The sequence below is a fragment of the Triturus cristatus genome, chromosome 2_1 (assembly GCF_964204655.1).
Source record: "Triturus cristatus chromosome 2_1, aTriCri1.1, whole genome shotgun sequence".
NCBI lineage: Eukaryota > Metazoa > Chordata > Amphibia > Caudata > Salamandridae > Triturus > Triturus cristatus.
In genome coordinates, this window is record NC_140581.1 from 1,142,212,925 (window position 1) to 1,142,238,916 (window position 25,992).

Sequence of the window (25,992 nt, forward strand, 5' to 3'; positions counted from 1 at the left end):
ACTCATGCACCCATTGATACACTCACTCATGCACATGCTCACAGATCCATTCAAGCACTCATTCACCCACTCACAGACCCACTATGAGACTCACACACTCCTGCACCCACACACAGACCCAGTCAGACTCACACACCCACTGACTGATCCACTCATATACTCGCTCACCTACTTAAAGACACACACTCACTCACTCAGACACATCCATCCACTCTCTCTTCAAAGACACTCAAGCACCCACTCAGACCCACACACCCACGCAAAGATCAACACAGGAACACCCACTTACACAGCCATGTACACACCCATACAATCACTCACATACCCACAAACCCATTCACCCGTCCTAAAGACTCATACAGCCACTCATCTACCTATATAACCACTCACACACCCACTCTCAAAGGTTAAAGTGAGGAAATAAAAACAAATTTCAACATTGAAATTCACAGAAAAAAACAAAGGTTACAGGGATGTTATAGTTAGGAAATAGATTCTTTTTAACATACAAATTCCGTGGAAAATACCAAAGGTTACAGGGGCGTTATAGTTGGATAATAGAATATAAAAAACCTTCAAAATTAACTGAAAGAACAAAGGCTACAGGGAGTTAATACTTAGCCTCAGATTTCACTCAGGGGGAAAAAACTGTGAAATTCAGCAATTATAGTTACTGGAGATAACTATAACTTATGCCCCCAGCAAAGCACTGCTTAGGACCTCACAAATCACATCACTCATGACATGGTAAGTGACATCTCTGATGACATCTCAAATGACATCACTGATGACATCATCCACAGAGCCAATCACACACCCACACAACCATTCACACACCCACTCGGATACCCACAAAAACAGTCACACACCACATGCATTTACACCCCCACAGTTGCTAAGTTAGTTACTCAGACACCTACTCTCACATCCATACATCTACTAACACACCCATGCAACCACTCGCACTCCAATGCCACCACTCACACACCCCATCACATGCCCAGAAAAGCACTCACAAACCCATTCACAGACTTATATAGCCACTGACACCCCGTGACAGATCCATACAACCAGCTCAGGTAACTATAACTGTATATATATATATATTCACTGAAAAAACCATAGGTTTCACACACGTTATAGTTCGGAATTAGCATTTAAAAAACCTTGCAGATAACTAACTCGCGCGCCCGCAATCCACTGCTCATGACATCACATATTACATCACTCATGACATGGTCAGTGGCATCACTCATGACATCACTGATGACATTATCCTTGTGATAGAGTGGCGGTCGCGCGAGTTATAGTTATCTGAACTAACTATAACGGGGGAATTTCATTGGTTTTTTACGAGTGAAATATCCACCTAACTATAACATGTGTGAATCCTATGGTTTTTTAAGTGAATTTGCAAGGTTTTTTAAATGCTAATTCCTAACTATAACGTGTGTGAAACCTATGGTTTTTTCAGTGAATTTGTACGTTTTTTTAAATGCTAATTTATTTATGTATTATTATGTTTTTTATATATTTAAAACTACGTATTAAAACCCCCGCGATTTAAAAAAAAAAAAAAAAAATTAAAAATTTCTGCCTTCGGGGTACTTCAGGGACCCCCTGACAAAGGCTAGGGGGTCAGGAATTCTCTACCCTGCCCCCTTTTCACGTTCGCCACCTTCCTTTTTCACTCTCGCACTGAAAACAAACAAAATGGCGGCCGACACTTCCTGATTGCGACCGATTCGAACGTTGACTAACATGTAACCACCAATCAGAATTACGCTCGCGCACGTTAGGGTGCGCGCACGGTGCGCGCTTATAGATATTTATATGCTTTTAAATGCTATTTTCTCAGGAACTACTGAACAGATTGACACCAGACCTGCAAAAGGCACTTCCCTGACCTGAGGACTACCTCTCTGCCAAATTTCAAGTAATTCTGTTCAGCCGTTCGGGCTGTACCTTCGACTAAAGGTCCTATGGAAAAATGCATGGGGAAAACGCGTTTTGGGACCCCCCTTTTTTCTCGGCCCCTGCTTGACGAATCACCCTGAGACTTTCAGGGTAGGAGCTGAACGGAGCGCCCCATTATTTTTGAAAATTTTGCGAGGATTCGTCAACCGGCGCCAAAGTTATTCAAAATAGAATTTTCAGATTTCCTATGGAAACTCGGTCCTAACTATAACTATCTACTGGCGACCGCCAGTAGATAATATATATATATATATATATATATATATATATATATATATATATATATATATATATATACACGCATTTTCACTAAAAAAAACAAGGGATAAAGGTACGTTATAGTTAGGAAATTAAATAATAAAAAAAAAATGTAAACTAGAAATTCACTGAATAAACCAAAGGTTGCAGGAACATTATAGTTAGGAAATAGTTTTGAAAAAACCTTGGCTATCCACTGAAAAACAAAGGTTACAGGTATGTTATAGTTGGGCTCAGATTTAGTTGCCTGAGCTAACTATAACTTATGCCCCCGCAAGCAACAAGAATTAAAGGCAAAGCATTGATCTTTGATGTAAAACAGGAGAGAGAAAGTGTTCCTCATTTTGTATTCTGGAAATCTGGTATTTTTGACTTTTTAGAAGAGTAAGGCATCAAACTTGTGCTCTATGTAAAAAAAAATGGTTTGTATTGTAAAGTTACCATAACCGCTACCTACTTTGGTAAATCAAATGCATGCATGAAACTTTTTGTATAGTTGCACGAAGTGTATACATGGGGTGTCGGAGTGAAAGAAACTCTTTTCCCGCTGGCAACTAAAACATAACATGTGCTGCTTTTAAAGGTGCATATTTATTTCAGCAAAAATTTGGAAATGTACAGTATGAATTAAAGCATTTATTCAGAAAAGATTCTTACGAAATTTCGAAAAAAACGAAAAATTGCAGTGTATATGTAATATATGAAAGGAACATTGGACTTGTCGGATGTTTATTACCTATAGCTCTTTATCCACTTCAGAAATATTGAAAATGGTTTGCCTAAGGTGCTGCATTGCCTAACAAAATAGCATTCACATTCCTTGCCGGTTACCTGTCATTCAACCGATCTTAAAGCATGGGAGAGCCAATGACTGCTAATACAAAGTTCAAACAACAGATGCAGGAAGTGAGGTAAGATTAGCATGTGGCCATGTAGCTGCAATCTGCCTGCGAACATCTCATGTAACACTATCCTCCTTTGAGTAGGTGAACCACCACACGATCTCTGGAGCCAACAAGCATTTGCAATGCAAAAGGTCTCGCATTTACAAGCGATTGAGCTATTGGTATTGTAAATGACAATGCCTTTTATTGATGTTTTGTTTTTAAAACAGATAAATAAAAGGCATTGTCATTTTCAATGCCAATAGCTTAAACTCTTGCAAATGTGAGAACTATTACATTGCAATGCATTCAGCACCCGTGCTACAAAGTTTTTTTTTAAATCGTTAGGAGAGGGTAGGTCCTGCCTGCAATAGCAGGCAGGACAAAGCTATTTGAGAAAACAGTGCACGGTGGTTATAGTTAAAGCCTACTGAGTAACAACACACGTAACACAGGGTGTCCTCATGAGAGGTTTCAAAATAAGACAAGGCGGTACTAAGGAGGGACCACTAAGCCTATTGACCAATGAAAAGCCACAGTTTACAGCAGACAATGACAGAAGCCAATGAAAAATATGGGCGGAGAGTGGGCGGAGCTTTAAATCCTTACCTGAATACGGCATGCCTCGCAGAGAAGCACATGCACTGCCCAGGCTCAACCTAAAAACCAGACATGGGCTGGAACTGAAGGGGGCTTGGATGTGGAGATTTCCTCAGATGCATCTTAAGTGACCAAAACCCTTGGCCCCTGTCACATGGGTCATATGCAAGGATGAACGGAAAAAAGCATAGTAAAGACAGGGTTCCGTAGTTGCACAGCACAGAATGGACAACATACCACTAGATTACCTTCGGTAGGATATGGCGAAGTGCCCACAACTGTGTCCATTTCTTAATTAGAACTTGGAGTGACTGCACTGGCATAGGGTAACATTTTAAATGTACAATGGAACAAGAAACCCAGCATTTTTAGCTTCTGTGGTGAAAGTGCTTAAGGGATAGATTTTTCCAGAAACCATCTCCCTAGAATATGAACATCCATTATAAAGAATGGGGTAGCCCAACCAGAAGTCCTTGGACCTGGGTATTGTATGCTACAGAAAACAATAGTCCAAAAACCTTTCTTTTCCTACAGTGTTCTACTTTGAATAATTATTCAGTTCTACTAAAGAGCATGCATAAATTCAGCTTGCAGTTGCATAGATCCAGAAAGATAATGTAAGTATTAGATGTGCAACTATATCAATTTCAAAACAGAATGTATTTATTAAACACACATTTTTAGAACAAACAGTAGGAATCTTACTGGTTTGTAATTTGAGAGAGAGAAGAAAAGGTTGCTCAAAGGGAACGTGCGAAAGGGGTGCTCTACTGTGAAAAGAAGGTTCACAAGGCAACGTTTTTTACAAATCAAGTCGGACTGATAATAAATATCATCTTCTGTCCCTCAAATTACAAACCATTAAGATTCCTACTGTTTGTTGTTCTAAAACTTTGTGTTTAATAAATACATGCTGTTTTGAAATTGATATGGTTGTGGCATTATCTTTCTAGACCTATGCAACCGCGAGCTGACTTTATGCATGCTCTTAAGTAGAACTGAATGAAATTTTAGCTCTATTTGCTTAGACATCATTACCAATTGCAGACTTGTGTGCCCTTTAAAATGTCCTGCTTGAGCCACTCCTAGCAAATAATTGCTTGGGAAAGATGTTGAAAAGAAGACTTCCCTGTTAGCTAAACTGAAGGATTCTGGGGCGAAGCTAAGTAACCCACCATGGCGGACGTTCTCAGAGAGCTCTGTCAGCCAATCAATGTTCTCACATAATCCTTCTGAGACCACTATAGAATTGTCGCCCGGACGACAATCCCGACTCGACGAACCCCGGGGCAGCCGAACAAGCTGGTTCCCGGGGCCCTGAAGTGTGCATTGGATTGGCTGCTCTTTGCGCCGCCTCACTCAGCCGGGCGGGCGTGGTCAGCCGCTGATCGGCAGCCTGCATGCTCATCGGCTGCTGGGGAGGCGCGCAGCTGCGCCCGGACGCCAGGGACGCCTTCAGCGGCCGCTGCGAAGCCTGAACCAGAGCTGAGGCTGGACGTGCTCTGTTGTGGGGCAGATTTATGACGGCTGTGGGCCAGGACGTGGTCTGCGGCCTGCAATACAGTGAGGAGCTGGGGCCTGGAGTTGTGGAGTGAAGCGGCCCGCTGGACGTCAAGGCGGCCTGAGCAGGCGTCATTAACTACGAGCGTGGTCCGGGTGGGTGGCGCTAGGCAGCAGAGTGCAATTCTGAATGCCCATATTCCCAGAGCCATTCAGGTGTGGGGGTCATAGTGGAAGTACACACCCGCGATGGGGAGGGGAGGAAGCAACAAAAACAAAGGGTTTGTGGTGCCATCTGGCCTGAGCGGAGCTGATGGGGAAATTTCAGTGTGATGCCGATGTTGATGGCTCACATCTACTGATAACGGGGCAACATTGCAGCGGACCTGATCGGCAGCAGCAGAAGACTACCTCCCCTGGGACTCTCAAGGACAATAAGGTGAGGCACCCACTGGGGAAGTGGGGAGCGTGCTCCCGGAGGGAACTGGGCTAGGACCCGGTGTGGCTTGTGGTCAGGAGTGGGCACTCCCCCGGCCTCCATTCAGGGATCATTACTGTGAGCTTGGTCTGGGTGTGGCCCTGGGGCCCATACAAATGGAGCTGGCTGCAGTGGGCTGGGCCCTGTTGAGTGGATATATAAGCAGGCGGAGGGGTGACACGGACCGTGGAGCCTTGTGCAGATCACACATTTACCCCCCCTGCTATGACAAGAGGCAGCGGGCGCTGCGGCCATGACATCGCTGGGCTGCTTAGGCGCATACATAGTGCCCGGTCCGGTGGCACAGCTGGGTGCATAAGGGGACCCCAGGGGCTGTTCGAGCCCATGAGTTTGGGGTTCAGTGACCCTTCAGTAGGTGTAACTTTGCGGCGATTCACACGGCTCTGGGCCGTCCTGCTCTGCTGCGTAGGGCTTGCAGGTGCGAGTGGCCAAGAGTACTGTGGGTGTTGAGGGTACAGCAGAACCTGGCCTAATTGAACCACCGCGAAACCAACGATACATCATGTCTAAGGACAAAACATCAGGGTCCGGCCCGAAGCAGAGCTCCACGGACTGGTTTACAGCCGCAGTGACAACTCACAGACAATCCCGACGCCACACCTGCCTTGCCAGATAATGCCGCCCTCCTTAAGGCTACCACTCAGTTTAGGCAGGCCTTAGAGACGCAGATCGGTGCTGTGGGCATTGAAGTCACTCTTCTGCGCCAAGACCTCCGCAATGCAGTTGATCGCATAACAGAAATGGAGACAAGGGTCTCCAGGATCGAAGACACTGTAACCACACTGCAACGTAAAGTTACCTCCCTAGAGCAACTGACCAAGGGACTGGCCTTGTGGGTGGAAGATTCAAAAGTAAGCGCAAGAAGAAACAATCTCCGCTCCATAGGCTTCCCCAAGAACTACGAAGGGAACGATGCAGGGAAGTTTCTCACAAACTGGCTCACCTCATTGATCCAGAGTGATGTCCTCTCGTTGTGCTTCGTGGTCGGCCGTGCTCACAGGGCCCTGCAACAAAAGCCTCCGCCCAGGGCTAGACCGTGGTCCATGATTGCACAAATCCTGAACTTTCATGATTGCGACATTATCTTACAACAGGCACAACTTAAAGGAGATCTTATATGAAATTCCCATCAAATCATGATCTTTCCAGAGTACATCAAAATGGTCCAGCAGCAGCGTCAATCCTTCACTGCTGCCAAGGCACAGCTGCGGGGCCTCAAAATCCCCTATATGCTCCTGTACCCGGCCGGCCTTGGGGTGGTCTTCAATTCTCGTTCCATCTTTTTTGATACCCCTGAAGAGGTCTCCACATGGACAGATGAACAGTGGCTTGTTAAACCAAATATCCTGCCGCACATGGACTCTGACTCCTTGACCGAGGACTCCAGCCGTACGCAGCCACAGTCCATAGATAAAAGACGCTATAGATCCAGATCTACATGGCAATCCAAGAACAATCAACAGGATCCCAAAAATATACCCCCTTCAAAGAAATAATGTTACTATCTCTACGCTCTGGCCCCCCGGGGTGGGTAGCATGGGCTTCCCTCTTGCCCTTCCATTGGTTTTCAGATTAAATACGGACCGATTGAATGGGTTTGCTCCAGTCCCCCCAGTAGGACTTGGGACACTATAGGGATTCAAGGGATCCATTGGGAGGGCTGTTCTCCGTCTACCCATTGGGGGTGGGTTACAATACATCCAATGATAGATACCTCTGCTGTTTTGAGGTATTGGGGTGGGGTGGAGGTGTGTGTTTTTGTTTGCCTTAGTTTTTTAGTTAAGTGCTCCATAGCAAAAAAGCCCTTAGAACGATATAGTCCACTGTTGCTCGACACAGCGCTACACCTTCCCATGACACAATGGTGGCAGATCCTACAGAACTTTCTTTGGGACAGCTCTATATAGTGAGTTGGAATACAAGGGGCATGTTAGATAATGTTAAAAGGGGTGCAGTCCTATCTCAGGCCAAACATATTGCTGCTGAAGTCCTCCTGCCAGAAAGGGTGTATATAGATGTTTGGCTGAAGTGCTGGGATGGGACATACTAAGCACACCGCAGTTAGCATTACTGCACATCACAGAAGACATTGGGTGTAACAGATATAAGCAACACTTATTGTTCCTAGGTCTGACCGTGGCTAAACAGGACATAGCTTGTTACTGGAAGGCACCATCCCCTTTTGGGGGTGTGGAAACGTGGGTTAGATTTCTGCATGGGACTGGAAGAGCCATTCATCAAAGCTCGAGGCTGCCCCCAAAAACAGAGCAATTATCTTGACACCACCTTCACAGCCCACACCATTAGATATAGAGGTTCTGCCCCACTGGTTCAGTATACATTATCACTAAACTAACGATGTGATGGTACTTTCTGAACAGCGGGTCGAGTCCTGGGCATCTCATGAGGACGATAAGCCTATTTCCTTAATTGAAGCCGGTTTTATGTTATATATTCATTTATTTTCTTTTTCGCTTATTTTAATTCCGTGGTTCAACATTAAATATATAACATTGCTCATATATGCCAAAACTGTATATATATATATATATATATATATATATATATATATATATATATATATATTATCCCAAAACTTGCTCAGATTTGAGGCCGCAACTCACCCGCAGGCGGCTCACAAAGCCTTTGTATAGCTCATTGCAGTTTCCCATCACAGTGTTTAATCCTTTGGCCTGACGCGCGTTTCGAAGCCCATTCGCTTCTCATCAGAGGCCTCACGCAAGACAGTTCGTTTGTGCCACATCTTCCCAGCATGCTTTTTCACGACCACCATTGGTCTTCTCTTCAATTGTCTTGCGTGAGGCCTCTGATGAGAAGCGAATGGGCTTCGAAACGCGCGTCAGGCCAAAGGATTAAACCCTGTGATGGGAAACTGCAATGAGCTATACAAAGGCTTTGTGAGCCGCCTGCGGGTGAGTTGCGGCCTCAAATCTGAGCAAGTTTTGGGATAATATATATATATATATATATATATATAAATATATATATATATATATATATATATATTCACTTAAAAAAACCATAGGTTTCACACATGTTATAGTTAGCTGGACATTTCCCTCGTAAAAAACCAATGAAATTCCCCTGTTATAGTTAGTGCAGGCAACTATAACTCACGCAACCGCAATCCTCTGCTGATGACGTCAGATATTACATCACTGTATTTAGACACCTATTTACCCATGTCTTCTTCCATTAATCTTTAGCTATACATATATTACAAATATTTATTTTTCAGAAAGACACATATGTAATCAGTGATGTAATATCTGACGTCATCAGCAGAGGATTGCGGTCGCGTGAGTTATAGTTGCCTGCACTAACTATAACGGGGGAATTTCATTGGTTTTTTACGAGGGAAATGTCCAGCTAACTATAACATGTGTGAAACCTATGGTTTTTTAAGTGAATTTGTACGTTTTTTTAAATGCTAAGTTATGTATTTATTAATATTTTTTTTTTTCAGGTTTTTCACCGTATATATATATATATATATATGTAGAACTTTTCACTTCCTCCACTTCACTTCTGTTTTGTGAACATACTGCATTGTGGTAGGCCGAATTCAAGGATATAGTTCAGTCTTCCTTTTTCTTTGTGTATAGCTCTTTCTGATTTCTACATATGTATGATTTCTCCCCTTCTTCTCATCTCAGTCTCCACTCAGGAGTCGTAAGGAGTCAAGTAGTTATGGTCATTACGTCCCAACTCTGGAGATTACAAAAGGTCCACTTGGACTGAATTACAATTTGTGCAATCAATGTCTCAAAAAAATGTTTTTTGATGTTGTCAGAGCATTTGGGAATGCTTACCTTGCCCACAGTTTATTTGATATATGTTATAGAGCTTTAAATATGCCTTTGACAATAACACTCGTTTTCCTTAAAATACAAATTAGAGATTAACTGTATGGTGAAAGGGGTAGAGCTGTTTTAATCCATAACCGGATTTATAGTTTGGATTTAAATCATCTCCCTAGAAAAGAGTAAGAACCATTAAATGGTGAGAAATCATTAATGTATAGAATTTATGCCATTAGGAAGTTATTGGTTGCATACTTGGCTATATGTATTTTGTTCGAGTATGCGAGGTTGTATTCGATTCAAAATACAACTTTATTGCATGAAAACACCTTGTTAAGATGGCCGCCACGTTTGTGGTAAAGATTTTGGTTTGAAAGTCTGTCATTTATGTTTGTTATGCTGCACGTAACATGTGATGATGAGCCTTAAATGTGTTTGTATTTTGATTTAGTTTACCCGTGACCAAGGCGGTTTCCGCCGAAACGCGTAGGGTGATTTTTCTGGCTGTGGCTTTGAAAATAGATTTCCCGTGATTGAAGAACTCTGAAGCGGCAATTTTTTCTTGATAGGAGTGCATTTGTACTGTGAGTACTTGGTGAAACTAATATATATATATATATATATTCACTGAAAAAAACATAGGTTTCAGGGGCGTTATAGTTAGCTGGACTTTTCACTCGTACAAAACCATAGAAATTCAAACGTTATAGTTAGTTCAGCTAACTATAACTCGCGCGCCCGCAATGCACTGCTGATGACGTCACATATTACATCACTCATGACATGGTCAGTGACATCTCTCATGACATCACTGATGACATCTCAAATGACATCACTGATGACATCACTGATGACATCATCCAGTGAATGTGTGTTTTTCTGAAAATTACATATGTTTTATATATGTATATCTCAAGGTCGATGGAAGAATAAATGGGTATATAAGTGTCTAAATGGATGATTTGTTTTTGAAAAATTGATTGCATAACTGACTGATTAAGTGTATCTTAGTGAATACATGGCTTAGTGAGTAATGTTTAAATATGTAAATATCTGTATCAGTCTCTCACTTTGTGTACAAGTGGCTGCATGGGTTGGTGAGTAGCTACATGAGTGTCTATATAGGTTATTAGTTGGTTTTTTGAGTATCAGTATAAGTGTCTGATGTCTGTATGGTTCGGTGGGGGTATTACGTAGTGCATAGGTGCATGAATGAGTGACTCACTGTTTGTATGTGTTGAAGACAGCATGTGTGCAGGACTGTATGAGTGGATGAGTGTGTGCATGGGTGTGTTAGTGAGTGAATGACTGTCTCAATAGTGTCTCTATGAGTAACTATATATGTTTTAAACTAGTATATGTGACTATTGGTGTATATAAGTGAGTATATGTGAGAGTGAGACATTGAAAGAGTTCCTGTATGAATAAGTATGTGTTTCTATAAGTGATTGTTAAAAAGACTAAGTATGTGTAAGTTTCTGTAGAAGTAAGTGTGGTGGTGTGTGTATAACTGTATATGCAGGTAAACGGATGTTTGATTCTTTATTAGCATGAGTGACTATGTGTGTGAGTAACTTTATGGATGAGTGGCGTTGTGTAACAGGATGTATAGGTGTATGAGTACATATGATGAGTGAGTACATGTATGAGTGACTGTATAGGACTGTTGGTGAATGAGTGGATGTGGATCTTACAATTACTGAATAGGTTGTTGTTACTGGTATTGGTATGTCCATTGTTTTGAAAATTTTAATTTCTATTTTTGAATGTGTGTATCAAAGGTTATATTAGGGGGGGAGGAGGTCTGCCACTCTATCACAAGGATGATATCATCAGTGATGTCATAAATGATGTCACTGACCATGTCATGAGTGATGTAATATGTGACGTCATCAGCAGTGCATTGCGGGCGCGCGAGTTATAGTTAGCTGAACTAACTATAACGGGGGAATTTTTATGGTTTTGTACAAGTGAAAAGTCCAGCTAACTATAACGCCCCTGAAACCTATGGTTTTTTCAGTGAATTTCAAAGGTTTTTTAAATGCCAATTTCTAGCTATGCCTACAGAGATAGGACATTTGAAGAAAGAAGGAAAAATGCACAGAATCAAAAAAAAAGAAATGCAGAAAGAAGCAACAGAAGTCCTCAAAGTCGAAGAAAAGTGCAGGAAGAAGTATAACGTGCAGAAAGAACAAACAGAAGAGCAGAAACAAGCCTTGTTGCAAAATCATCCTGTACCCTCAACTTTTTCAGACGGATACTGGTGGTAACTGAGTCTGACTAACCAGTCCTAGAGCCAGTGCTATGTTAAAAGACACTCAGAATACAGTGAAAACACCTACATACACTAGGGCACACTATGTGTTGGGGTCCCCCTGTGATTAGCATGACCTCCTCTGTAAGCCCCTAGTATATAATAAGGCAGGGGATTAAAACTACCTCTTAAAACGCACCACAGGGCGTGTTTGAACACGTCACCTCATGCCCCGTCCCCTCCCTTCCCCACTGTGTAAACACGCCCTGTAGCCGTTTTAAGTTGGGAGATTAAGTCCCCTTGAATCCTGAGGGTCCCTAGGGTCCAACTAGACCACTAGGTACCTCCAGTAAGCGCCACAGAGCTGCGTTGCAGAGAGGTGTAAAAACGTGGCACGGCCTGCACCACCTCTCTGCAACGCAGAGCAGTGGTGCTTACTGGAAGCACCTGGTGGGCTAGTTGGACCACAGGGTCCCTCGGGATTGAAGGGGAATTATTTCCCCAACTTAAAAATGCGCCACAGGGCATGTGGGCGTTCTGAGTTGAGAGATTAAGTCCCCTTGAATCCTAAGGGTCCCTAGGGTCAAACTAGCCCACTAGGTACCTCCAGTAAGCGCCACAGAGCTGCGTTGCATGGAGGTGTAAAAAGGGGCGTGGCCTCAGAACACCTGTCTGCAACGCAGCTCCCTGGCGCATACTGGAGATACCTGTTGGGCTAGTTGGCCCTCAGGGACCCTCAGTATTGAAGGGGAATTAATTCCTCAACTTACAACTGGCCAGGGGGCGCGTTTGCAGAGTCCTGCAAGGAGGGGGCGTGGCCTCCGGCGCGATGCCGGTCTTTTATTTATTTTTAAGAAGGAGGGCTGTGTGGCCCCCTTTCTTTTTCTAATTTATTAGCCCTGGAGACCCCATCCCCCAGGGCCTGCACCCTAATTTTTTTTGTTGAAAAAAATTAATTTGGCCCTCCCAAGGCCTTAATCGGCCCCGGGGACCCCAACCCCCAGGTCATGGCCTTTTATTTATTTTTTTATTCTTTAGGAGGGGGGCTGTGTTGCCCCCCTCCTCAGGCCACTTATGGCCCCGGGGACCCCATCCCCCGGGGCCGGCCTTTGTTTTTTATTTAAAAAAAATATATATATATTTATAGAATCACCTAGGACATGCTGGACAAACCGTATGTACCTATCACCATGACGATTTGCGTGATATTCATTAAAAGGCGACTATGCATACAATGAATCCACGTAGAATGTATTCACACTGCTAGTGAAGCTCTGACATGTCTGATGCCCTACCGTGCCTAATCCCGGCGCCCCCGCTGGTGGGTACTCTCCAAGTAGACACCCTTGTCGTTTATTTATACAAACATGGGTAGCTATTGACGGGCACATTTAATACACATACACACCAAGCCATTTAAAGGGGATTCGACAAAAATTCGACCAAACTATGCAAGAAACCCCCTCACGGTTAATAAAACACACATCCACCGCCGGATGTGTAATACTTTTTATTTTACTCTCTAGAAAGGAGACAAACCTCACTTGAGAGTCACAGCGTGCTCCTGGCTGAGCCCAATGCTGTGTTACACCCACCAGTGCCCGCTGATTGCCTCACACCTCTGTGTTGTATTCCACCAGCTAGTGCGTATGCTATGACACTCTCTAGCCCATGTGCACTGTAACACCACCCCGTGAATATGTCATGCCACACTTGTCTTCGCACGGGTTATATTGCCCCATCTAACGTGCCTTCCTCGATGCCTATGTTATAAAGCACAGCGCTATGCCATACATATTACAATCTGGGATCCATATCTTTGTCACAGTGCATATGCAATGTTACACTACCCAGCACATATTTTATATTACAACTTTAGAGACTACTTAGGTTACACAACACTGCCCTGTGCATGTTACACTCCAAGGCGCATATCACATAGCAAGCGCTAGTGCCTGTGCTATCTCGCGCTCTCCAATGAATCTGTCATTGCGCACAATGTATTGCATATTATATTTCACGCCCCGGTTCATCTTATATCACACTTTTTGGTGCATAGTTTATACCATATACTATATCTAGTTTTCATTTTCAATCGTGCTCTCAGGACTATGTTCTATATAACACTGCGTCCACCTACCCTTTTCACGGGCATTACATTTTGCGATGGGGGGGTGGAGGGTCAGGGGATGTTTCTGCCAAGTGAGCCTGGAGTCACAGTCCCAAACGTCCTCTTCTTCCTGAATAAAAGTGAGATTATGCTGCATACTTGTTCATATTTTAAGTAGTTCGCACAGACACACATTTTAAAAACAATAAAGTTCCTAATACCCACCTCCTATGAACAGCTAGCTTGCTGCCCCATCCACCTCCTCCCTATCCTCTGTTGTCTGAATCCATGGACTAGCCTCCTCCCTCCTGCCATGCATGGTCTGATGTGCTGCCACTGCCCTGCATTTAGCATGATGTACCAGTCCACTCATCCTGCCCTCCATTGCCCAATTCTATGGCCCATCATTGACCTCCTGCTTAGCCTCTGTGCTTTGCTTGCTGCCCCTATTCTCCTTCCCCCTGCCCTCCGATGTCTTTGTGCATGCCCCTGCTCCATCCTTTTTGACCACCATGTTACATGGACCTGCCACTCCTATCTACTCTGAGTGTTCTGTTGAGCTGCCACTCCCCTCCCACCAGCCTAGCATTGTCAGATGACTGTAACCTGTCCCTGCCACCTCCACCCTGCCTGTCCACATGCCATGCCCCTATCCCCTTCCTCCTGTCCTCCATGGTCCATTTTACTGCCACACCCTTCTGCCCTCCCTGGTCTGTTGTGCTGCAACTGCTCCTCCTGCCTGCCCCACGCGGTCTGTTGTGAGGCCCCTTCCCCTGAACTCTGTCTGTGCCCAGGTCCTGACCCTCCCTTCTATCCTCCATGGTCCTTTGTGCATGCCCCTGCACCCTCCTTCTTGCCCATCATAGCCATTGTGCTGCCACTAACCCTCCCGCTTGCCATGCATGGTCTTCTGTGCTGCCATGGCCCCTCCCACCTTCCCTGTGTGGTCAGCTAGCTGCTCCTGACCCCCTCCCACCTTCCCTTCATGGTCTGTGTGTATGCCATCATAGTCTCACTGTTCCTCTCCATGGTGTGTCTTGTTTCTAGTGCCCATCCTGCCTGACCTCCATGGTCATCTTGCTGCTCCTGCCCTGCCCCCTTGCCCCCAGCCCCCTGATCCATGTGCAGACCCCTATTCCCTCCCTCCTGGCTTGTCGGTTCCATTGTAAAGCCCCTGATCCGTCCCTCCTGCCCTTTATGGTCTGTTATGCTGCAGCTTTCTCTCCTGTCTGTCCATTATGGTCAGCTAGCTACCATTGCCTCTTTCCCCTCTGTTGTCCATGTGCATGGTCCTGTCCCCTCCTTATTGCTTTCTATGGATTGTTGTGCTGCACTCCCGTCCCGCATGCCCTGTGTGGTGTATTGTGCTGCTGCAAACCCTGATGCCTGCCCTGTAGGGTCAGTTTGGTGCACCTCTCAATGTCCCTCCTGTCCTCTGTTATCCGAGTCCATGTCCCTACCCCAATTCCTCCTGCCTACCATGATCCAATGTATCATACTTGCGAACATTTTGAACTTGGTAAGAGGGAGATTTTGAAATAAAACTGGGGTATTGATTCTCCCCTTTGAGTTACATTGAAAAAGAGAAGATTGTAGACAGGAAACAGATCAAGTAAAGCCCATTTGAGCTTAAAAACATTGGACGTTTCCTGGCTGAAACGGGTCTGTTGGCATGTATGGTTGTATGACCACTGCCTCTTCCTTCTGCCCACAATGGTCTATTATATTGCCACAGCCTCTCTTGCCAGTCCTGTATTGTTGGTTTGTTGCCCCAGCCCCCCTTTCCACTGCCCTCCATAGTCTGTTGTGCTGCCACGGCCCTTCCTGCCTGCCTAGTGTGGTCAAATTGTTGCCTCTGCACTCTCCTACCTGCCTTCAATTTTCAGAGTCCGTGCCCTTGGCCTCTGCCTCTCAACAGTATCCCAATGAACAACTAGATTGCTAACATTCTATATTTATTACAAAAGTGTGGAATGCCTGACATCATCTTGATGTAATCAAAACTGTAATGCCTAGAGCATTTCCTTTAGAAATTACATATATGAGACGGTCTTATTTGCATCAAAATTATGGTTAGTGCTCTAAAAAACTAAAATGAGGACATATTTTCTGAGTTTTCAAATAGCGACAAAGAACTTTTAAATTATTTGTAATCTTAGTTTTTTTATCCAGTTGACCACTTGATTAAATGTTGCATCCAAGGGGAGAGGGTGTGGTGTTACTTCCAGAGCTGCAGACTTTGCAACTGGGGAACCAGGTTGGAGTTTCTGCTTCAGCTCAACATTCTGTGATTCTGTTCAAATCACTTAATCTCCCCATGTCTACAACCAAAATGAATTTGATCTTGTGTGATGTAACCAATGTTCATGTAAAGCACTCCAATACCTGACAAGTCTGCACTATATAAAACTGCAAATACACAAAAAATAAGTGTTTTGCACACTTCTGTCATTGGGATACATTTGGGCTACATCTGGGTGATATTTGGGCTAGATTTGGGCTCTTTTGTCTCTGGTGGCCATTTTAGGAGATTTATTTGTTATGAAGTTTCCTAATTTCCTCATTTACTGCAGTCTCCTCAGTAGGAAATGCTTTCAGTTTTTTACTTTGATTCCATCAAGAAGGTATTCAGATATGTCACACATTTGCCATAAATTCTGAATGTTAGCACTCTAGTTGCTCATTAGATCACTGTAGTAAAGCTACTGCTCACCACGGAAGTCTGCTGCTAGTATTAGAAGTGCATGTTTGTCTGCATATCAGAATTTTTTAATGAAATAGAAGAGGATTTGAGAAGTCACTCAAAATGTGCCCTAATTTTTCTTTCTTCAGCACTAATCATAATTTCTATGGCAAAATGAACCCCCTCATTGTGTTCCTTTTTAAATTAAATGTTTTAAGTGTTACCTGTTTATTCCAATCAAGATGGCTTCAGGTGTGCCCTACTTTTGACATAAGTAAGACAGTAAGCGCTCTAGTTGTTCTTAAGAACACTCTGGGACATTCTGTCATTGGGCTATACTTGGGCTACATCTGGGTGATATTTGGGCTACATTTGGGCTCTTTTGTCTCTGGTGGCCATCTTGGGAGATTTATTTGTTATGAAGTTTCCTAATTTCCTCATTTACTGCAGTCTCCTCAGTAGGAAATACTTTCAGTTTTTTACTTTGATTCCATCAAGAAGGCATTCAGATGTGTCACACATTTTCCATAAATTCTGAATGTTAGCACTCTAGTTGCTCATTAGATCACTGTAGTAAAGCTACTGCTCACCAGGCAAGTCTGCTGCTGGTATTCAAAGTGCATGTTTCAGTCTGCATGTCAGAATGTTTTTATGAAATAAAAGAGGATTTCAGAAGTCAAAATGTGCCCTAGTTTTTCTTTCTGCAGCACTAATCATAATTTATATGGCAAAATGAACCCCCTCATTTTGTTCCTTTGTAAATTAAATGTTTTAAGTGTTACCACTTTATTCCAATCAAGATGGCTTCAGGTGTGCCATACGTTTGTCATAAGTAAGACTGTTAGCGCTCTAGTTGTTCTTTAGAGCACTCTGGGAAGCTGCAGTAGAACACAAAGGAATCAACTGACAGTCTCTGCCCTTGTTGGATGTACATGTTTTACTGAGAATGCCAGACTTCATTCTTACATGACTGAGAAAGATAATGTGAATTTACAGAAAATATGCTCTCAGTTTAGCTTATAGATCACCTTCCAAACCTCTGTGGGAAAAGTATGAGAAACTAGTTCTCTCAAACATGGTTCGTGATATCACAGCAGAAGGCTTTTTCACATGGTAAAATCACCTTAGAACACACCACAATTCCTAAAATGAGTATGGTACCATCAACAAATGATTTATAATGTAACTAAAGTCTTAAAACCTTCTATTAACTGCAATGCTTTTTAATGAGGTGCTATCATGTATATTGGTCCCAAGATGGCTGCCAACACTTCTTGGATGAAGTACTGGCAGCCAATCAGATCTCACGATGAGATGTGTGGTTAGGCTCCGCCCAGATATGTATGTGATTTTACTTTTGATTTCCTCAGGAACTACTGAACAGATTGACACCATATATGCAAAAGGCACATGCCTGACCTGAGGACTACCTCTTTGCCAAATTTCAAGTAATTCTGTTCAGCCGTTCGGGCTGTACCTTGGACTAAAGGTCCCTATGGAAAATTGCATGGGGAAAACGCGTTTTGGGACCCCCTTTTTTCTCAGCCCCTGCTTGACGAATCCCCCCGAGACTTTCAGGGTCGGAGCGGAGCGCCCCACCTATTTTGAAAATTTTGCGAGGATTCGTCAACCGGCGCTAAAGTTATTCCAAATAGAATGTTGCAGATTTCCTATGGAAACACGGTCCTAACTATAACGATCTACTGGCGACCGCCAGTAGATAATATATATATATATATATATATATATATATATACACACATACACACACATACATATACAGACACACAATATGGCTTTCTGAATGTAATGTTGGCAAAAAAATTATTAATAAAATTTGCTCTTAAAAAAAACAAAAGCTGAAGGATTCTGTGTTGCATGCAGAAAGAGGAGTTTCTACCTCCTTCCTGGACTAGAAGGTTTCTCCAAAGAGTATTGGCCTTTTAACACTAGTACACAAAAGGTTAAGATTCGTTTTGTTTTTACCCCTTATTTATCTATAGAATCCTAAGCTGAGGTGATGTTTTAGTCATCAATGAAATGACGTTCTGAGGGTGTTTCCCCAAAGGTTATTCAAGCTCTGGTCTCAATGTCTGCTTCAGTCAAAATATAATAATGTCAGGAACAGAGAAATGGCCCATATCTGGATCTCCTCTTTATAGAGGCTACAGGGTAGCCAAGAAATTGACCTCTTGCTAGACTACTCAAGTCGAAGATGATGTGAGTGGGGTGCAGGATTTGTATCCAGCACCAGATATAACACAAAGAGTGCTACCTTGGATGATGGATTGGTTACCTCAATAGATATATTATGACACAAAAAGTAGAAGAAAATGATGGTGGGGCTTTGGAACTAAAAATGACAAAGAGAAACAAGATGTGTAGAAGATACCAATGGTAAAGTTGCTCAGGTGGCTACCACAGTCCATTTTATAAACATACTCTAGAGTTTCACTTTATGCAATACCTTTTCTTCAAACAAAGAAACAGTTACAGAACACAGTACATACAACAATATATATTTTCTTTGCACGAGGCACATCAGACAAAGTGTCCTGAATATGGTTGAACCACATTTCAGTGTCATAGGGGAATAAAGGAATGAAGAGGTAAAATCTCAAAGTGCAGGGAAAATTGAAAATTGTAGCGGACAATGTCCACTCTTCTCTGGGGTAACTTTGCAGCCTTCACCCATTTGCACTCGCCTCACTGGGACTTTACTTATTCAGAACTTTAAGTCCTCCAGCGAGGCAAGACCAAAAGTTGTAGATGGCCCAGGCTTCAAAGGGTTAAATACATGGATACCATAGTCCAGCTATATCTTCTGAATCTTAACCACAGAAATATTTGAGCAGGAAAGATTGTGGCTGAGGTCGCATCCTGCTCAAATGGCCTCATTCCAGTCCTACGAAGGTTGAAAGTTACAACTTACTTGTTTGCTTGAGTTCACTTCTAACACTCCCAACGTGCCAGGATACCAGAACACTGGCAGCAGTAGGAGGGAAGCTCAACAACTCTTCAGTTAGGGTGCATCCAAACTCCAGTCCGCTGGTCAGATAATAGGACTTCCGTTAAGATACCTTCCTGTCCTATATAATCACTGAGACCAGAGGAAACCAGCAGGTATGGCTCTCAAAAAGCGGTTCCAAGGCTTGGACAAAGGAAAGAGCAGGTTAAAAATCCTCAATCCTTTGGACAGGCAAACTCAGACAGCAAGTGTTTCATCTTCTGTTCTACTCTTAGTCCAACTGTGTTCAAGTTTCTGGAATGGGAGCCTGTTGAAAGTGGTCACTGGCTAATGACTGCTGATGCCTCACCTTGTCCTAGGATAGTTCCCAATCTTCAGTTCTCTTTTCATCAGCTTGTTCTTTATTTCACTTCAGTTCAATTTCCAAAAGCACTATTCTGGGGATTTCATATATGGCAGGACCCCAGGGCCACTGTGTGGCACTCGGTCAGCCCTCCTTGGTGCTGGACTGTTAGAACAAGTGCCTCCTTTCACCACAACCAAGAATTGCGCTCAGACTGGTTCTGGGGTGACATGATCCGGCCTGGCTTTGAGGAAGCCTATCTCCAAAGGCAAGCTCACAACAGAGACCCATTTAATATAAACGTGGATTATCAGAATTCCTGCCTGCCCTGTAAATCCTCTGTGTTGTCCCCTTTCTTCACATTAATAAAAACCTTCGAGTGGATGTTCCTGTGATGAACTTTCCCAAGCCTTCACACCAGAGGACTGCCAGGAGGCCATCTCAAAAGGTCTCATGTTGCGATAGTTTGATCAGTGAGATGTGGCATAGCAGGACTACAGTTGGAGCATAACTATCAACACAACTAGAAGGTGACCAGCAGCACAATATATCCACAAAGGCACTTGCTAAAAATCAAGAGTTACAAGAAACCCCAAATGTTCTACATTTGTTTTTTTTTTTCTCCTAAAGGCATCTTGCATATTACATAAGCAAACACCTAGTTTTACTTGATGCAAGCCAAACCAAAGTGTGGGGTTTTATAAATTTTGCAATGGCCACTTTCATATATTTGTTTTTACTGTTAAGGATGCAATGTCGCCACATGCTGAAAATAAACCACAAAAGGTAGACAGGCGAAGTCATTGTCATTCAATGGAAATCTGGACTAGAAACTGTGCTCCATCACAATGTGCAGCTATGACTCTCACAGCACTGTATTGCTCCCAGCTAAATATGTGCATCTATATTTCAGTATTTGACACCCGAGCTTACCACGAGCCAACACCAATTGGAAGTTCAGTATCTTTTTTTAGAAAGGCACTGAGCCCAGAACTAAAAATTAAGCAATTATATCATCACAGTATCAGCTAGGTTTAAGTTGTACATTTTTATACAAATATATTAAGTATGCTCTAAGAACCTGTGATCTAGGTATTTTCTATCATCTTGACGGTTTCATAGCTTAGGATCTAAAATAGTTCAATACTTACTCCTCATGAGGGTCAAGTGGTCTTGAATAAGTGTAACACTCAAACTTAGAAAACAGTTCAAATAAAACCTATTCAAGCAAATTCACCCACATAACTGGCATGAACCAGGACTAGGGTTTAACAGACAGAACCATTATTTTGCACATCCTACAGAGCATAGAAACATATTAAGGAAAAACTTAGAATATATTGAAGACGACCTCTAACAGACATTCATCCTAGTAGAATATTACAATTCTGTGAACAGTGGTCAACCAGCCTCTGCAGTAAGTTGTTTCCTTGGAGTACACTGGCATACCTTGAGTGCTATGGTCACTGAATTACTATTGTGAAAATACTTAACAGTATAGCAGTAAAATGTGCGGCTTCAAGGAATCTTAATTCTACGTTTGTATCATTTAATTATCTATAGTACCAAAGATAGCAGGGTATACCTGATTTTTAGTGACTAATTACAGATGCTCTGCTTACCTTTTCGTCACCAGGTGCCGGTCTTTCATTTCTGAGCGTTCAAACCACACATGAGGACAAGCTCTCACCATGGCTCTCTGGATGACTCCCATCAGTCCGCTGTGCGCCTGACCAACCTACACGACACAAGGAAAATTTTACTGTATAGAGCATCACTCCAACGGATTTATATCAAAGTCTTCTGCCAACCCCCAAACATTCACAGTTATATTCCATAATCAATCATAAAAGCTGTGTAATAATTATAAGCAACTGAGTTTTGCCAGTTCCTGTCACATGCAGAAAAGGGCTCAACTAAGCCTCTTCAATCCCAGTATGGCGGCCCGCCCTCAAAAGGCTGATCTTTATTATGACATTAGTGGGAGCAGGATGGTAGGACTTTTGGCAGTCGCTGCGAATTCCAGTCTTCTGCGCCACGAGCAAATTGTGTCTTATAAGCCATACTTCGAAGGAACTCATGGGTATGAAAACCTGGTGGGATCCATATAAGCGACACCCTCCCTTGATCCCCCTACGTCTTGGGTTTTTAAGAATGCATTTGGTCGGTAGGCTTCCTGCAGTTGCATGCGATGGGACTCACCAGGCATGAGGGGAACTGGGTTTATCAGAAGTGAGGGAATGTTGAATGAGCTGTTATCAATTGATTTTCACAAAATGTGTCACTCCTATAGTAAGTATCCACAGAAAATATGTTTTGCATAAACTCCATCAGAGTCAGTGTTATGGGTATTCAAAAATGTTGATTGGTGCTATCTGCATCGGTCCTGAAATTCAGATTGTTGGAAACATTTCAAAAATAACTTCTGATGATACCTAATTTTGAATCATTGCATTTTTAGGTGATTATGGTCTATATAACATGAAAAATAATTTTGAGCTACGGCTTGGATGTTGGCTTTAGATACCATGCGTTTTTGGATTAACCAGGAAAGCTATATATCTCTGTACATGGAAGAGGCTTGAGAACGAAACAGCACATTATTTCGGTAGTTTGGCCCAGGCCTTCTACCAATATCTATTTTTCCTATTTGCAGCCCCTATTGTGTGAAATAATTAATTAAGGTTTATCCACGAAACCCGTGACCTATTCATATAGACGATCAGTTGCTGAAATCCGAATTGGGTTTCGTATTCAGAAATGTGTAGATTCCGGGGTTCCCCAATCTGTGCCCTACAAATTGCAAACAAGTAAAACACACTCTTCCTTCCAATGTGTTTTTCTTTATTCAGAAAGATAACATTTTTGCATATTTTGGGTCCCGTTTTGGGTTGGGGAAAAATATGAAGACTAAAGCTTAAATTATCCCAAATGTCACAAGAGACTTTGCCGCAAAGGGAAAAACCGTGGTTGTCTTTTAAAGAAAGAGGTTTATCCAACTGTGAACAGTGCTTGGAAGGGCCAGTGGACTCACTCTGGCGGGGCTGACCTAACAGACTAACTGTTGCACGTAGGTAGAACTTCCCATGACACATGTTGTGAATTTCCCAGTAGACAATACACACTGTTCTAATGCTCTACTTACTCATTTGTGTCAGCTTTGTACAGCAGCTACATGCAACCACTAAAAGCTTTGCAGCTTATGATCTAGAAAATAATAGCTGTACAGTTTACGCTCAGACCTTTGAGTGTTCATCTTTCTGTTACAGAAAAGTTGTTCCTGAGCATATCGCGCCTCTCCCCCTTCAAACTGGGTTTCACGCAAATATTACACAGCCATGGAGCAGACTGTCGCTCACAAACTCAACTACTCTTAGCTACAAATGCACTGCGTTAGTTTGATTTGCTTTAGAAAGCACTTTAGTACCAACAAAAAGACCATGTGCCGTGGACCTCATATCTTGTGTCGGTTATGAAACGTACTTATAAAATCATGGTAAACAGCCAGGTTTTGAAAAGCCTGCTCAAGGCTTTCAAATTCAATATGCCCTTTATTTTAACGCTTCTTATACCCTGCATGACAGAGCACATTGCCTACATTTTTACAGTTCTCATTCGATCGTTCTGCCCTATTCAGGGCAGAGTATATTTGTGCATTTTGCACTGCTCCCTGCCCATTTAGACTGTTTGATGAGAGGGTAAGAAGTCAGACACTTTCTTTAGAACTCTTGCCTTACCATTGCATAACATCCGTCGTTGGCCAGGATGATGATGTCTATGGGAGAGGTGTGGTTGGCAACGCAAATCCCTCCTTTCTTTGGCTTGTTTTCTCTGCAAATACACAAAGTACAACATAAGCACGATTAACGAGTTTAAAAAATGATGCAGAAAACACTGAAAACAAAAGACACTGAAACAGCCAGAAATGAATATGAACATTTCTCACAGAAGTCGGAAATGTAGCATTTACATTCCTCCTTCCTCGGTTTAATTTGATAACATCCTGAAGTGCAGTAGTGTAGTGGAAGAACTCAGGGTGGACCAAAGGCACCTCCAGAACAACAGTGGGCGCAATCTGCTTTTACCTTCAACCCTTTTTACACCCATGTCCAGAAACCAAGGATGATGAAGGCAGGTGCTGGGTGGTAAATAAGCAATAGTTCTTTAGAACTTGTTCTCAGATTTAATAAGCCCTTCAATAGTTGCAAAACCCCACAGTTCTGCCCTATATAGGGCACAACCCAAAGCCTTCGCTTCGTGAATCTGAAGGGCCAGTGATGTCAGTTTGCTGAAAAAGGCTTGGAGCTCTTTGAGATGGCCCCCACTATCTGTTTATGCAGAATCACTGCTTTACTAACAAGAGGTTACCAAGATATGGTAGTAGCCAGGGAAACACCCAAGTAAGCAAAGGAGTCCACCCTCGCGTATGGCACTCCTTCACATCAGCTTGGGCTTTACAGTACTGGTTTCCAACCCGCAGGCACGACAGAACTCAGCAAAATGTTTCAAGAGTCTTTGAAAGCTACTCAGTGTCTTGGAAATCAACAGAGTATCATCTGTAAAAAGCAGAATGAGTGTTTTTACACTGGCCAAAGAAGGGGCATCAATATACAATGAAGCTAAACAGCGAAGATGTCATTTAAAAATAATGAAAACTAAGTTGGCGCCAATGCACAGCCCTGGAAAACACTCCTGGACACAGGCAGTTTCTCGGTCATCTCGTTCTGCGAGCCCCAACACATTTTGCCATAGTTCATGTCATGTAACCGAACTACTATAGACAAAATCTCAGGGGGCATACCCAGTACTTGCCATAATTTGGAGCAGGGGACTAAGTTGACAAAGGCAATGTAAAGGTTGCCCTTGTTTAGTACGACTGTCTTCAAATAAATTGGCAAAAAAAAAATGATTGGTCAAAGGTTGACGCTCTTTTCCTAAACCCAGCCTGATAAGGACTTAGCATATTGTTTTCATCGATCCAATCCTGGATCTTAAATATTACACTACTAAAAATATTTTGTGTATGATCTATTAGGTTAATCAGCCTATAATTGCCTGGCTGGGACTGGTCGCCTTTTTCAAAAATTGGTAGCACGATGGCACCCTTCCAGGAATCTGGGATCGAGGCTCCCTTGGCAATAGCATTAGAAAGTATTCGGATATGTTTGGGCCCTGCATCAGGGTCCTGGAGAAAAATATCAGCTGGGATACCGTCCGGGCCAGCAGCCCTATCTCTTGAGATAGCTTTAAAAGAATCTAATATATCTGACCTATCAAACAGAGGCACGTTACTATTCGAAGGTGGAAGAGACAGAGGTAGGTCCTCTTCAGTGCTCACTGAGTCATCATGATACAGATATTTGAAATGGAAAAACCCCTCTGTCAGGGAAACATTATTGGTGGGTTCCAAGGCGGCAGAATTGTCGCCCTTCGATACCAGTGCCCAGAATTTAGTTGTGTCCCTTGATATTGAGGCTTCACAGAGGTCTTGCCACCACTGATTGCCTTAGGCTCTTTTTTCATTACCCATACACTTTTGTAAGCATTCCTACTGCCTCGAACACAATCTACATCTTTAGCCTTAATGGCCTGCACCAGTGTACCAAGTGCTAGACTTTGCAACTGTGATTTTAGATTTTGGCACAGAAATTAAAAAATATGTTAAAAGTTTAAAAAACTTACTATGCGAAGAACAAATGTCCTTAAGACCTCTGTCACTAAGTGCATCATCATAACTTTAAGCATACATATCCTGTAGATCCCGTCCAATCAATAGCTGCCAAAGTGTCCAGGTGGGTAGCTAATTGCTGCCATTTCAAACCGTGCATGTGAAATGAAATGAAATAGGGGTTTCATAAAGCGTGTGTATGCCAAGGCGCCTTAGCGCTGGAGCTGTCATATCCTAAACATAGGTGGTAGAATGAAGTTAGGATTTGGGCGCCAACAACCAAGTTTTCAGCGCCTTTCTAAACAGTTGTCTGTTAGTTTGGCATCTCAGGTTGAATGGTAGAGTATTCCAAAGTTTAGGAGCCAAATGGAAGAAACTTCTTCCACCCCACTTTACTGTCTTCACCCTGGGTATGACCAACAAC

General features: G+C 42.9%; 1 protein-coding gene across 1 annotated transcript in view; it reads right to left on the reverse strand.

Moving 5' to 3' along the window:
- The window catches only part of GPAT3 (glycerol-3-phosphate acyltransferase 3), a 395,920-nt gene that overhangs the window by 83,489 nt on the left and 286,439 nt on the right, over window positions 1-25,992 (reverse strand). Inside the window, exons 6-7 of the mRNA XM_085636576.1 lie at window positions 23,638-23,731; window positions 21,523-21,638 (exon numbers count right to left, since the gene is read on the reverse strand). Of these exons, the coding sequence (XP_085492702.1) occupies window positions 21,523-21,638; window positions 23,638-23,731 (210 nt within the window). The remainder of the gene's footprint in view (window positions 1-21,522; window positions 21,639-23,637; window positions 23,732-25,992) is intronic.